The sequence below is a fragment of the Conger conger genome, chromosome 5 (assembly GCF_963514075.1).
Source record: "Conger conger chromosome 5, fConCon1.1, whole genome shotgun sequence".
Taxonomy (NCBI): Eukaryota; Metazoa; Chordata; class Actinopteri; order Anguilliformes; family Congridae; genus Conger; species Conger conger.
This window is the reverse complement of record NC_083764.1, coordinates 39,812,009-39,828,140: the sequence shown is the minus strand read 5'-3', so window position 1 is coordinate 39,828,140 and position 16,132 is coordinate 39,812,009. Positions and strand designations below refer to the sequence as shown.

Here is a 16,132-nt window from a genome sequence, read left to right as displayed (position 1 = left end):
AATACTTGTGTGTTGGTTTGGTGTCTCTCTTTTTTATGGATTGACTTTTAAGTGTGAAAACGTGCCCTTAAGAAATTGCACTTCTCTTGGCATCGACATGATTATCAACAGCATGTGTTTTTGCATAGGCGTCATTTACATGGGGGATGTCGAGGAAGTCTGTCCCCCCTAATATCTGAGAATGTAATGTTAGACCCTTACATTGAAACTTGGCAAGATACACAGTGCCCTGCATCATCTCCAAAAAACTACAGAAATATTAAAAGCAAAATATTAAAAGTCACTTTTACTGCTTGACTTTCACAACAAAACATGAACAATATGCGAGGAAACCCAGACTTTAATATCCAAACCACATCCCATAGGGATGTCTATTATATATGGCCAATTTGGCAAACATATCCACTTCGTGGTTGCTCACTTTTTTATTTTTGTTTATTTACAATAGCTTCTGAACATGCCAAATGTGCAGATAATGTAGGTGAGATATTACAAACACTCATGAAGTTATCTTTTGTAACCTACTTTCTTTGAAAGCAGTAGTTGTCTTCTTTTCTGTTAATATGCAAAGATTGCTGGGAAACATACATGTGTATGTTGCCTATTTTTTGTAATGGTGCAGAATGAGGAAGCTAGTTTTGGCGGTGCATGCCTTAGAAACACAAATATCGATTACCAGAGAAAACAGACTTGTAGAAAAGTGTCAGGCTACAAAACAGTGAACCCAATAGCGAGACCACAGTAATAAAGTTCAAAATTTTGCAATAATCCACGCAGGGGTCCGGTAGCCAGGCAAACAGATACAAATGAAAATCCAAAGAGTAGTTGAGGTCACTGGCAGAGAGTCAAAACCAACAAGGCAGTCCAAACTGTCAGATAAACAGAAACAAAATCCAAAAGGGCGAACCGGTAAATCAAACACAGTGGGTTGATAACGTACAGACAGGAAATTCTGGAAGCAGAAGTCGAAAACAAAATGGGTCGATACTGATAGGAAAAATAGCTGGAAGGTATGGCTAAAGCACATAACAATCTGGCAAGGAAAGACAGAAACAGAGGGGTTTAAATACACAGCTAACGAGGGGAAAATAATAACCATGTGCACATGCTAACCAGGAAGTGAAAACAGGTAAAATGAATGAATGGAAATGACTGGGGAGACATACAGACTATGGAAAGCACAGAGGGAAACAAAAGGTGAAAACGCTGGGGACCTGAACATAAAACAGATAACAGAAAACACAGATCCTGACAGAAAAGGTAGCTAAATTGTAAGTTGGGTGGCAATCGCAGCTATGGCAAAACTTCTGTGTGACCATTCATTAACTAAATATAACAGAAGGCTACTGCTGTTGGAGACAGATATTCTGTATCTACAATTCCACGCTCGACTGCTGTCATTCTGGGGCCATTTTAGAGCTGGTGCCCTTCAAATGTGAGTAAAAATTTGTGTGGAGTTTTTATGGGCCCCATTGAGATAGCGTTTGAGTTCCCGGCCGCTGTGTTGTAGCCGATCAACGATTGTGTTTCGATTTACATGAGGAAAGCCACCAAAGCGAAAGTGATCATTTTCAAGCTCCAAAACTAAGTAGGGTGTGTTAGGTAAATCTTTTTTTTTTATCTTACTACGGAAAAAAAATAGGTTATAGCCGACTGTTACATGTATACGTACCTAGCTAACAGTAACGTTACATCCACATCACACATGGCAAACAGTCATTAGCCTAAGTTATAATGTTAGCAATGGAGATTATTCATTTTTCACCATGTTGGTATCGTAACTTAGATTGGAGGACATTGACTGCCCAGTGGCCCTTGCAGCTTTTGAGTGTTTTAAGAAGAATAAAACACTATAAATAAATTAAAAAAATTCTGCCCTGCATCCACCCAAATGTTAAACAGAAAATGATGTCCTTGTGTAGCGTAGTTTGGCCTTCTATGTTAAATTGTGAAATATTTATAGTCTGTATCCTAAAATGAATACTAAAAATATTTTCCATAATGTGTGATTTATCATTTTTGATGTTAAGAATGAGTCTCCTCCAGACTGCTTTAGTCAAAATTCACGACAACCAATATGTGAGCCACTTGACTGAACTGTATATTTTTCAGTTGATGAGGGTTGTAATATCCTGAGAGCTTTTCTGTTACTTTGTTGAATGTTTTAAATAAATTGATGGCCTATTTTTCTGTCTGCACTGTGGACCTGTTACACTTGTGTTTGACGTGCAGACATCAGCTTCTCAAGTTTATTATAGGTTTTGTGAGCCCTGCCATCTGGGCTCTCAGACCTTGTCATGTTACATAATGAAATAGAGCCATTTTCCTAAACTGTTAATGTCTTCCAGCAATGTCTTGAGCGCCTTTAATGGTCTGATACTGGGTGTAATGCCCATCACTGTCCCCACAAACAATGAATAAAGTATTTAAAATGTAGAATACCAAATTCTACATCTGGCTTTGCATAGCTCAGGAGGCTGTCTTCTCAGTAGAAAACAACCTTCCCTTCCCATCTCTCCGATTGTTCTGTGTACCGTGACAATTTATTATTTTCTTAATCATGTAATGTTTGCTGTTTCAAAATATGGATATTTACACTGACCAATCCATCTGTTAAATCTTATTTAAAATCAAGCTGGCTCTCCCTCTTCTATTTCCCCTTTTATGCTTTCTGACAGCTATTTTGCCCTTGGCAGCATCTGTCTCAAGCTATCATGTGTTTTTCTGTCTTCAAGTGCCAGTCTGTTGTAACCCTGTGGTCTAATGATAAGTTACAAGATGTGAAAAATAAATTAAATCTGTTGGTAATAATGTACCAGTAGGATATTGTTTTATTCTATTATCTGTATTGACATTGCTTGTGCATCCATATTATACTGCCTGCATACTTATCTGTAACAGCATCATTTTATTGTTTTCCATTGATGAACACCTCATAATTAGCCCCCAACTGTGTAATTAGTCATGTTTCTGTTGTGACTGCCAAATTATTTGCTGAACCTGGTCTGCAGAAATACATGGGGAAGATAACTGCTAAAATGCAAGTCGATAGATTGCATGGAAAAACTATTGTTGGTTTGAATTGGCCACTAAAATTACGTCCTTTTAATTTTTGTATAAAAATAAATGTAATTCCTACATGGATTGCCCAATATGGATGCAAATAGCCTCAACTTAAAGGTGACAGTCTGCTTTTTAACCTGATATTCATTGTTTCATTTCAAATCCAATGTGCCAAAAGAACAGAACTTTTACCACTGTCCAAACACTTACGGATTGCCCTGTATACATATCTTATTTTATAAGCCCAATAGTATTGTAAGACATTGACCACTCCTTGTTTGGTTAAAGCTGACTATTTTAAATGGTCCGCAGCGATAAAACCTTTGCCCATTTTCAAACTGAGAGTTTTCAGTTTTCATTGTATGTTATTGAATAAAGTGGACGGGAAATACCGGCAGTGTTCCGGCTGAAATCAGCGAGGTGTGAAATTTGGTGAGGTGCCTGCTTAGGCAGCCAGCGGGAGGCTTGGAGAGGTCAGGGAGTCCAGTGATGGCGATGTTGTGAATATTCTTTCCAAAGGAAACTCATCTCTTATCTGCCCAGTATCGATGCTCTCTATTAGGCCCTGTGGCTGATTTTGTCTGCTTTAGCTGTTAATAAATTGCCAATGCAAATTTTGGCTTATTGTTTAACCCTCTGGGGTCTGAGGGCAAAATGAGGAAAACTGGTGACTGTGCCATGCTCTGACATTTGTGTCATTTTAATCAACTTTATATACAGTGATTCCAAAGTGTTTCATATCTTTGTTTTCAGCACAAACTCAGCTACAATATTATGGCAACAGTAATTCGGTCAGAATCATATGTTGGTTGTAAATTGCTCTAGAATCACACAAATTGTAAATAGTAGTTTTGAACAATGTGCACGAATGATGTAAAAACACATACCAATCTATTGTAACAACATTTTTGGATCACTGAAATTTGTTCATCTAGGTCTTAATAGCATGCCCATAGTTGGTTCTTTGATAAGCTGAAGTTATACTGAATTTTCTTCCATGAGGATGGGGTAACGCATTTTCTCACTAAATTACAAATACTGTTCAGAGACTTAATTGGGTTTATCATTTTCAAGACAGTCTATACCAAATGTAGATAGTAGCATTTCTATGTACAAATACTTTTGCAAAAGTATAATATAAAACAATGATCATTCCTCCAGAGAAAACAATGGACATTGTATCAACGTTTCTCAGAGTTAGCACATTTTTAGAATGAGAAACTATTGTGCATTTGGTTCGCTGTACACTTGAAAAGGACACTGAAAAGTCATGAAAAGGACACTGACATTACCTTATTTTTTGTAGTATGTGGATTTCCAAAATGGAGAGAAAGAGAGAAATGAGTGTTTTACCACCCACATGTAACAAGATAAGGAACTGTTGTCGCTAAAGCAATGGCATGTTAAAATAGGTTATATAGAGTTTTAACGCTTTCAAACGGTATATCCTGTTACCATTGAAACTGTATATCCTGTTACCATAGAGATCGAAAATTACAGGCTGAAAAAAGCAACAAAAAAAAAACACACCAGCCCAGCCGGGACTGACTTGTCAGTTTTGGAGGGCTTCTCATAGTCTGAACAGTGAATATGTTACAGTTTATTTAATATTTAGGAAATCTAGTGTAATTTATTGTATTAAATTGGTATATTTTAAGAAATCTTGTTTTTGTTTTTGTACCCTAGACCAGGGCTGCCCCCCAACGCTGTTCCTGGAGATATAACATCCTGTAGGTTTTCACTCCAACCCAAACAAAGCACTACTCACTCAACAACTATAGAGATCTCATTGAGCTGCTAATTCTTAGAATCTGGTACGCTAAACTATGGTTGAAAAGAAAACTTAGCAAATAGTAGATCTTCAGGAAGAGAGTTGGGTAGCCTTGTCCTTTAGCCTTGTCCTTTGTGTCATCAGTTCAGCTAGAGAAAATGAACGAGGAATGAAAAGCAGTAACAAAAACTGAGTCACAGTGGAGAAAAATGAGCGTGGGTAAAATAAGTATTGAACATGTCACCATTTTTCTCAGTAAATATATTTCTAAAGGTGCTACTGACATGGAATTTTCACCAGATGTCGGTAACAACCCATGCAACCCACACATGCAATCAAACCTTAGATGTCCATAAATTAAGTTATGTGTAATAGAATGGAATGACACAGGGAAAAAGTATTGAACACACTTAGTTAAATTTATTTAATACTTCGTACAAAAGCCTTTGTTGGTAATAACAGCTTCAAGACGCCTCCTGTATGAAGAAACTAGTTGCATGCATTGCTCAGGTGTAATTTTGGCCCATTCTTCCACAGAAACGGTCTTCAAATCTTGAAGGTTCCGTGGGCCTCTTCTATGAACTCTAATCTTTAGTTCTTTCCATAGATTTTCTATTGGATTCAAGTCAGGTGATTGGCTGGGCCATTCTAGCAGCTTTATTTTCTTTCTCTGAAACCAAGTGAGTGTTTCCTTGGCTGTGTGTTTGGGATCATTGTCTTGCTGAAATGTCCACCCTCGTTTCATCTTCACCATCCTGGTAGATGGCAGCAGATTTTTATCAAGAATGTCTCGGTACATTTTTCCATTCATCCTTCCTTCAATTACATGAAGTTTGCCAGTGCCGTATGCTGAAAAACAGCCCCACACCATGATGTTCCCACCTCCAAACTTCACTGTTGGTATGGTGATTTGGGGTGATGTGCTGTGCCATTTGACCTCCAAACATGGTGTGTATTATGGCATTCAAAGAGTTCAATTTTGGTCTCATCTGACCAGACTATATTCTCCCAGTATTTCACAGGCTTGTCTAAATGTTGTGCAGCAAACTTTAAACGAGCTTCAACATGTTTTTTCTTCAGCAATGGAGTCTTGCGTGGTGAGCGTGCATACAGGCCATGGCTGTTGAGTGCGTTACTTATTGTTTTCTTTGAAACAATTGTACCTGCTAATTCCAGGTCTTTCTGAAGCTCTCCACAAGTGGTCCTTGGCTCTTGGACAACTCTTCTGATAATTCTTTTGACTCCTCTGTCAGAAATCTTGCGAGGAGCACCTGGTCGTGGCCGGTTTATGGTGAAATGATGTTGTTTCCACTTCCGGATTATGGCCCCAACAGTGCTCACTGGAACATTCAGAAGTTTAGATATCCTTCTGTAACCAATGCCATTAGTATGTTTTGCAACAATAAGGTTGCGAAGGTCTTGAGAGAGTTATTTGCTTTTACCCATCATGAGATGTTTCTTGTGTGACACCTTGGCAATGAGACACCTTTTTATAAGCCATCAGTTGGGACCAAACCAGCTGATATTAATTTGCACTGACATGGGGCAGGATTGCTTTCTGATTACTGATCGATTTCAGCCGTTGTCTTGGCTAAGGTTTGATGTCTTTGCATGTGTGGGTTGCATGGGTTGTTACCGACATCTGGTGAAAATTCCATGTCAGTAGCTCCTTTAGAAATATATTTACTGAGAAAAATGGTGACGTGTTCAATACTTATTTTACCCGCTGTATATACACAACATATATATATATATATATATATATATATATATAGCGATATGATGGTCTTAGACCCTGAACGATTCTCTGCTTGAACGAATACTTCGGATTCTCTGAGAGATCAGAAGTATGGTGCTACTATACATTCTATCAGAACGGTTGCACTGACAATGAACACTGCTTCCAGACTTCTGCCATAGCCCAGGCCAGCCTCTGAAATCACACTCGGTTTTACTAGCCCCATCTCGTTCCCATCCCTAAATACCAGTTTATAGTTTACCGATTTATGATCGTTCATTGCCACCTGCGATTATCACATTATCGTGTATGTGTTGATGAGGCAACACATTATTCAATATTATCAGTGAGCCTTGGGCTGCATTGGGGGCGGTCTGTAGTGGTTAAGGTACATGACTAGGACCCGCAAGGTCAGTGGTTCAATCCCCGGTGTAGCCACAATAAGATCCGTGCAGACGTTAGGCCCTTGCGCAAGGCCCTTAACCCTGCATTGCTCCAGGGGAGGACTGTCTCCCGCTTAGTCGAATCAACTGTACGTCGCTCTGGATAAAAGTGTCTGCCAAATGGCAACCATGAAATGTAATGTAATGTCTCCTGCTTAGTCTAAAAAAATCTAGTCGCTTCGGATAAAAGCGTCAGCGTAATGTAATGTCATGTAATTTACCTTGTTTTTCCCTTTCATATGTTATATGTTTGCTAAGGAAATTCAGGTGAAGTGCCTTGCTGAAATCTACAACAGTATTCAGCTAGGGAATAAAACCATTATTGTGGTAAGAGGCCAGGCCCCTTAACCATCTCATTGCAGCTGATAATGGGATGATAATGTGTTGTTAGCTCCAGTAATGACAATACAAATACATTAAGCAGCAGGGCCAACCTTCAGCGTTCAGGTGCAAACTGAGGGCAATTTGAAAAACAGGAGCACATTCAGCCTTGATAAACTTGCTAAATGTGATGGCTATTAAACGCCTGTAATGTAACGGCATTTAATTTGTGTCTGCCACATTGTTTCTCAACACATACGCCGTCTTATGTTCAGGAAAATAAGCAGTGAAGTCTAATGCTCGCTCCTGGACTAGATAGACACTGGACCATAATACAGGACAGGACATGCCAACAAAGAGTGCTTTTTATCTAGCAGCAACCAAATAGATATACTTTGTTTCATCAGTTTGCCATTCAAAAGTTATCGAGTAAATTAAACGCATTTCAGTTTTTAAAAATGTTGTTGTTAGCTTCTAGCTGTGACATGTTGCCAATGTTTTTCTTGAGTTCATGGAGTGCAATATATACTCAATGTGTTGAATGAGTAAAGAGCCCTAATGTTACTTTAGGTTTCTTGGTGTAATTGATCATTCCATTATTGGGTTGCTCTTTGTATTATTACTGGGGAAGATTCTTGCAAATGGACACAATGGTCTATAATTATTTCTCCAGTGGTTTAACCTCAGTCTGAGAACTTTACCTGTCGATATGGTGCTTTCTCATTAGTGTATCCCCTATTGATTTTTCATCAATGGCAGTAGGCCAGTCAGTGTTGCAAATGTCTGCCATTTCTCTCTATCTACATTCTCCCCCTCTTTTCTCTGTCAGCATTAAAAATGTGTTTGTCTCGAAAATCACATATTCTGTTCTGCTGAGATCTTCTGTTAGAAAACAGATGTATAGGGACTGCTGCTAGAGACTCATCCTCTTAAGGCTCTGTTCTCGTGCATTAATGGGCCCCACACATATAGTACCTGATTCTGGCTGGTAGCCCTGCTTGGGGGTAATAAATGGTGGTAGCATCTTCCATAGTTTGGGAGAGTTCAGTTGGTTGGGGATCCACGTCTCATTGCTCTCTAGCAATTCCCAGCCCTGATCTGATGGCTAAAGCTATGCACAAATTATCTTCCTCCTGCTCATGTCTGTGTGAGCATAACTTGCCGTCTGTAGTGTAAAAAGAAGCAGCTGGTGACATCCGGTGGTTCAGAACAGGGTGCTTTCAAATTTTGGAAAAATTGGGGGAATCAAAACCAATGTGTACAGTATGTCTATAACTTTATTTTTGCTTATTTGTAACTTTATGGAATGTATTTGATGTGCCTCTACTTGCTATTGCTGGATTTCTCCTGTCTGGAAGTCTTCTGAAGAAGGCCACACATTTTTATTCAAACTAGGGGTGTGCAATATGATGATCTTAGATCTTGAACGATGCAAATTTATCCATGATCTGCTTTTACAGAGATCAGAAGTATGGTGCAGTACATTCTATCTGAACCGTTGCGCTGACAATGAACACTTCTTCCAGACTTCTTTCATAGCCCAGGCCAGCCTCTGAAATCACACTCGGTTTTACTAGCCTCGACCCGTCCCTAAAGGCCGGTTTATAGTTTGGCGATTTATGATCGTTGCCACCTGCGATTATCACATTATCGTGTATGTGTTTACCTTTACCTTTTATGATATATAACGTTCAAAATCAAAGTCCAGCAATACACATTTAACAAAAAAAAAGCAATAGCATCACCTACACCTGTTAATTTAACCCCTTTTCTTACCACAATCTTGAAAATGACATACCAAAAGTAAAATGGTTACTACTCTCGAATCCTTTTGACTACAGGCATAATCCTCTTCTGAAGGCAACCCTTTGGGTTTTCTAAAAGCCAGATGACTGTTAACAAAGGTACAGATGCCCAAACACAGTGGAAGTGAACTGAAGATAACGATTAGCTGACATGATATGAAATGATTTATCAGATAAAACCTAATAAGCAACAGCAAACTCAATAGCTAGCAAATATTTCCACTTTTATTTGTTAACCGAGCGACCTGAAAAAACTGCCAGCTTTTCATGAAGAGAAGCATTGTATGGTACTTATGGTGTTCAAATTAAAAGAACGCTATGTAAATATACACTCACTGAGCACTTTATTAGGAACTTCATTACACCTATATATTAATGTAATTATCTAATCAGCTAATTGTGTGGCAGCAGTGCAATACATACAGTCATGTAGATACAGGACAGGAGCTTCAGTTAATGTTCACATCAACGCAAATAACAACACATTACAACAGTGGTATGCAAAAGAGAATCTCTGAACACATCATAACTCTAAGTGGACAGGCTACAGCAGTAGAAGTAAAAAAGAAAAGTCTAATAAATACCGAATAAAGTGCTTGGTGAGTGTAATTTAATTATTTATTTATTTATTTATTTATTCATATTTTGCTGACACTGGATCAGTGGGTTGTTCCTTTCTTGATACATATCTACTAAATTCTGTTATTGTCTTGGCCACCACACTGTGTACTGTATTTCAGTGTACCCATACTTTATTTACCTGAAGTAAACAATTTGAACAAAAAAACAACATATATATATATATATATATTCTTCTTCTTTTTTATTTTCTTTTTTACATATAGTGAGGAGTCTTAACTGTTGATATATGTGTGTTTAGTATTCAGACTGCTGAACATTAAATGGGGGGGTGTTGGCTATTAATATCTGGATTCAGAAATTGCTATTGTAAACAAATTCTCACTTCCCCAACAATACAATTGACTCAAGATTCCATTTCAAATTTGGATATCAGTAAGATTCATCTTAACTTTGGTAATTGTGTTAAATGACTGCAGTTAATGCATAGAAATTGGTATGTGCCCGAAAAATATGCATTGTATTGTTGAAACCACTTTTAAACCATTCTATAATCTATTCTCCATCAGGAACATATGTACTGAATACAGTCTGGAACAGTCCGATAAAGAGATGTCCTTTCAGTTGATATAAAATCTTTGTCAATGTACTACATGCAAAGGTTTGGCTACAATATGTCACAGCTTTCTTCATAATCGTTACAAAAGTTACAAAAGAGAGAGGCAGCCTTTGTTCGGGAGAGACAGGCATTGTTAAAATGGCATTGGTTTTATTTCAAAATATGCTTTTTTGTATTTCAAAGACCTTCTATGCATCTCTCATAAAATTGGAGTGTCAGAATTCAGTGTGACATTGATGACACACAGATTTCAGGTCGAATAAGTGCATGAAAAAATGCAGAGGACATAAGGCGGAACAAATGTATACAGGGTGCACTGATAGCACATTACACAGGGTTTTCATACTGATGGTTTTAGTATGGTCATTGATTTATTTGATGGCACAAGGTACAAAGCTTCTACTGATATCAGCTTAATTTACAGTGGCTTGCCGATAATGTGCTCATATATTAAATATTGCCCACCTACTGTAGTGTGATAAAGGGAAGTATCAGGAGGGGTTCTGATATTGTTTTTTGTTTGTACTTTCCTCCTCAGGGTGGGGCCGTAGTCCCGGTGACACCGAGGACTCAGTCACCTTTCCGTCAAGCGCAGATGAGCTCTCCAACTCCTCTGACGCTGAAGATGAGATGAGCAACAGAAGCGTGAGTCCTGCCAAGCAGAGCCGGTAGAAGGCTTCGCCGAGATTGCTGTCAGTTTCCTGTCACTGGTGAACCCAGGTCTGGGCAGACCAACAGACCAGCTTGACTCCTGCAGGTCATAATAATGACAACAGCAGTGGGAGTGATGGATTGCAATTACATTGCGGCTATCACCTCATGGTCTCGTAGCATTTTGCAGTGGAGGGATGAAGTCGGCATCAGTATTTGATACAAAGCTGGGCGATGCAGGGCAGCCATTTTGTGCCCGAACACTCACCGAACATTGGTGTCCGCAACTCTTTTCCCCATGGGACCTCAGTTCACAATCAGCATGTCTTGTAAGTGACCTCCACGTCCATTCTCCTTCTTCTTTCTGTTGTCAGGAGGAGCGTGGTCGGTTTGTGGTTCAGCTGAAGCACGAGGCGAAAACGCTGCAGGATCTTCCTCTGGAGCCAGGGCCATTGGTGAAGGTCTTGGGGGAGATGGAGAACGGGCAGTGGTGAGTAGCACAGTCCCCGCCCTGCAGTGCTCTGGCCTGACCTTGCTCCTATCTCTGAATTATGAATTTAATTTTTGTTGCTTGGACATATTTTTAAACGAGAAGAATCTAAATAAAAAGAATCTAAATAAAAAGGCACCTTGCTTGAATAGCAGCCATGGAGACACATACGGTAGCCTGCTGGATTCAGGTGATGCCGAAAAACATGATCATACAGCTGTTGTTTGAAGTCTCCTAGTTTACTTGGCATACACCCCATTTTGTCAATTTTAAGTTGTTGCTTGTGTTTATTGTAGTCGTAATATGTGTCAAATATGGACAAATGAGCTGTTATAGCTTCAAATAGATTTTTTTATTTCATGCTCATCTTCCAATTTGGTGTTGTAATACAATTTCTATCAAGCCTATTGACATCAAAGACAAAACATTGCAATGGGCTGTGGGAGCTTTTGCCAAGAGAAACAGAGAAATGGCTTTGTGTACTGTTTTTCAATATAAATATAAATTTGAGGCAGGGGAAAATACTTATAAAAAAATTTAAATACTTTATTAAGTATTTATTAGACTTACTTTTTGACTTACTGTTCTTCTGCTGCTGTAGCCCATCCACAAGTTTTGACATGTGTGTTCAGAGATACTCTTCTCAACACCACTGTTGTTTGCATGGTTATCTGAGTTACTGTCGCCTTCCTGTCAGCTTAAACCAGTCTGGCAAATCATTGGATGTTTTTAGTTCTTCGCACTATTCTCTGTTAACTGAAATTAGATCCAGATTTTTTGCCACGCTAAAATATAAATACTTAAAGGTATTTGAAATGTGTAATTTCAAATGCAGATCATTGAAATTCCCATCACTAGAAGCTGAAGATATGAAGTACCTACAGATGAATCCTGATACAGAAGGAATTACTTCTTGAAAGCCATTAGAATGTTTCTTCTTTTTTAACGATGTCATCCTATGAATAAGTAGGATATTAAAGTTTAAGTTTTAGTTTTGTGAAACTGTTTCAAGCTCAAAATGTATCTGAAAGATATTTTAGTGCATTTTGCCATAAATTAATTAATTTAATTTATCACGAGAATACATGGCCTTCAGCAACCATTGTGAATACATGAGTAAGAGAACCAATTCTTTGCACCTGTTCATATTTGATTCAGAATTTATTTCTGTAACACTTTTCTCCCATTTGAATCCATGTGCACCAACAAAGATATTATACTTTTTCTAATCTCTCACTTTATAATAATGTGAGCATGTACGGTTTGCTCTTTAAAGAAATTAATAATTTAGTCAGAATGCTCTGTACAGAATGAACACAGCTCCAGGGACTGTAGTGAAATATGTTTTCTCTTATATATTCCTTTTATGATCTCATATTTAAATGCCATGATATAAATATATTCTGCACATACCTCTATTCCAAAAATGTCAGCCATTTGTCTTGCCAATGTGGGCTCATACCCACTGTTAAATTCGTATTATTTCCCAACTGCTGACAGACTATTTGCAGGAACTGAAGTAGTCTTCATCTACTTTACCATCCACTCTCTAGTCAGAAAATATGGGGATGTTTCAATGTTTTTCACAACACAGGTGACCTTTATTAATAAGAAAAGAGGACAGTGCACCCTTTAAACTAGATTTTTTTACATTTGCCTCTCTCCAGCATGCAATGAATTGAATCTGCTTAAAGCACACCTAGCACTGTCCCATTGGCAGTATGTTACACAGAAATTTATCCAGATTTAGTGGACACCAACAGACAAGCACCATGTCATGTCCCATGCCCCATCCTAGTTATTTCCTCATTTACCGGTTTTATGTATTTTCTGAGTTCCATGTTCCATTTCATGTTCTTCTATAACGCCCCATGCCCCATGTCTTGTCTTGGTTGTTTCCTGATTTCCCCGTTTCTATGGCTGTGTCTGAAATGGCTCACTATTCATTAATTACTAATCCCTGTCTAGTGAATGTCCATATCGTGTGCTATATAGTTTACTAAATAAACACTGAATTTGGACAGCAGACGTCATCTTTTGCAATCGATCAGTGTCATCACGTAGGCTACACACTGCTGCATATGGGCACAAAACCATTAACAAACATACCATATAGCCTGTTCTTAAAACACGACTCCAGAGATATTAAACCTGATTTTTATCTTGCAATGCCCAGTCACTGCAGCTCACTTCACTCTGCGGCATTCATTTTTTAATTAACATTTTTATTTTTATGAAAAATTATATATTTTAAAGCATGAAACTACATGACTTTGGCTTATTTTATGTGTGGGACATGTAAAAGAACACATCATTTTCACTGAGCAAATATCTACAAAACACCCCCCCACACACACACACACACACACACACACAGTGATATCCAAAAATTGAACAGAACAGGAGAATGCTGTTGGCGCATTTAGTCGATAGACTGGATGTACAAATAACATTAATGTCAACTATAAGACATTATAGCATTTTTGCTTGCTAACAAGCAGTGCTACTTACTGGACAAACAGAGTTTTGGATTATTGAATAATTAATACAGTATATTATGTTATATTAGCCGGTGAGTCTACGTCCATACTACATGCCTGGGAGTTTTCACATCCCATCATAGTCTGTGTTTACATTCTACCACGAGCCGTGGCTGATACTGCGTGTGACGTCATCAACTCAACTATCGCGAGGCTTCAGTCTCAGCACCCTGATTCCTTTATTGCAATCACTGGAGACTTCTGTCATGTAACACTGGACTCAACCCTCTCTGCCTTTCATCAGTTTGTAAAATGCCCAACACGAAAGAACAGGACAATTGAGCTCTTGTATGCTAATGTCAAGGATGCATACACTGCCACCCCACTTCCACCGCTAGGGAGATCAGATCACAACCTGGTCTTCCTTCAACCACAGTACACTCCACTAGTCCGCAGACAGCCAACCACCATGCGTTCCTTCAGGAAATGGTCTTCCGAAGCAGAGGAGACTCTGAGGGACTGCTTTGAGTCGAGGGACTGGAGTGTGTTACAGGATTCATATGGTGAAGATTTGGAGGGGGTCACAAACTGCACCACTGACTACCTGAATTTCTGTATGGACATTGTAGTTCCCACTAGAACTGCACATTGCTTTCCAAACAACAAGCCTTGGATTACCAGCAATGTCAGACTGAGAGACAAGCTTGTGCAGATGGGGGTAGACACTCACCTGGTATCCTGGATTACAGACTACCTGACGGAGAGATCACAGTTCGTCAGGCTGAAGGACTGTTTCTCAGAGCAGGTGGTCAGCAGCACCGGAGCGCCACAGGGGACTGTGCTTTCACCAGTCCTGTTCACCCTGTATACGTCTGACTTCAGGTACAACTCAAGAGTCATGCCACATGCAGAAGTTTTCGGATGACACTGCAATAGTGGGGTGTATCAGGGATGGGCAGGAGGATGAGTACGGGAACCTGGTGGATGACTTTTATGCAGTGGTTCAATCTCAACCATATGCAGCTGAACATTTCCAAAACCAAGGAGATGGTGGTGGATTTCAGGAGGACTAAGCCACCTATGCTGCCAGTCTCCATTGAAGGGGTCAATGTGGAGGTGGTCAGCACATACAAATACCTAGGGGTACACCTGGACAATAAACTGGACTGGTCAGCCAACACTGATGCACTCTGCAGGAAAGGGCAGAGTCGGCTCTACTTCCTCAGGAGGCTGCGGTCTTTCAATGTCTGCAGTAAGCTCCTCTGGATGTTTTACCAGTCTGTCATCGCCAGTGTCCTTTCTTATGCCGTTGTGTGCTGGGGAGGCAGCATTAAGAAGAGGGACGCTGGGCGACTGGAAAGGCTGGTAAGGAAAGCTGGCTCTGTAGTTGGAATGGAGCTGGAGTGCTTAATATCAACAGCAGAGAAAAGGACACTGAACAGGATGCTGGCAATCCTGGACAATGACCACCACCCACTATATAACACACTTAACAGACAGAAGAGCATCTTCAGCAGCAGACACCTGTCTCTGACATGCTCAACAGACAGGTTAAGAAGGTCCTTTGTTCCATGGGCCATTCAGTTATACAACATCACACAAAACGGGAGGAGAGAATTGGACTTTTCAGCATGAGTCTCTTTCTGCTCCTTCCACCACATCACCTTTGTCTACCATCCTCTATCTATTATCTGTCTGACTGTCCTAACAGGCTATATTAGCCCTCTACACAATCTGGACTGTAATCCTCACTTTTACCCCTGCTGACTTTTCTACATGCTGTACCTTTATAATTTTATTTGACCTTCTGAAGCTCTTTTATGCTTAAATTATATTATTATTCTTTGTTAAGCAATTATTTTATGTTCACACTCATTGTATGCCCGTAGTCATACTTAACAACAAGCACAACTTGTTGTAAATCCCTGCACTGTTTACTGTTTACTTTGTACTTTTGCACTACCACCATTGCACACAATCTATCTACCATAGCACCTTATCATGGTCAATATATCACAGGGCTAGTCCCTACTAGGCCTTTGTAATCACTTCACATGCTCTTTACTTCTTACTTTTCTGTGAGTGATTTTGATCTTTATGTGTGTGAGATATGTGTGTATATGTGTGTATGTATAAGCTACTGGATGCCTAAAATTTCCCTCAGGATGAATT

At 39.3% G+C, this 16,132-nt stretch overlaps 1 protein-coding gene across 3 annotated transcripts in view; it reads left to right on the top strand.

Moving 5' to 3' along the window:
• Positions 1–16,132, top strand: part of LOC133129821 (guanine nucleotide exchange factor DBS-like) — a 100,551-nt gene that overhangs the window by 81,133 nt on the left and 3,286 nt on the right. For 2 of the 3 annotated variants that reach the window (XM_061244163.1, XM_061244165.1), the window contains 2 exons: positions 10,878–10,984; positions 11,365–11,480. In XM_061244163.1, the coding sequence (XP_061100147.1) occupies positions 10,878–10,984; positions 11,365–11,480 (223 nt within the window). Of the gene's footprint in view, positions 1–10,877; positions 10,985–11,364; positions 11,481–12,315; positions 13,434–16,132 lie in introns of those variants that run through there. The other variant, XM_061244164.1, reaches the window with a different exon arrangement.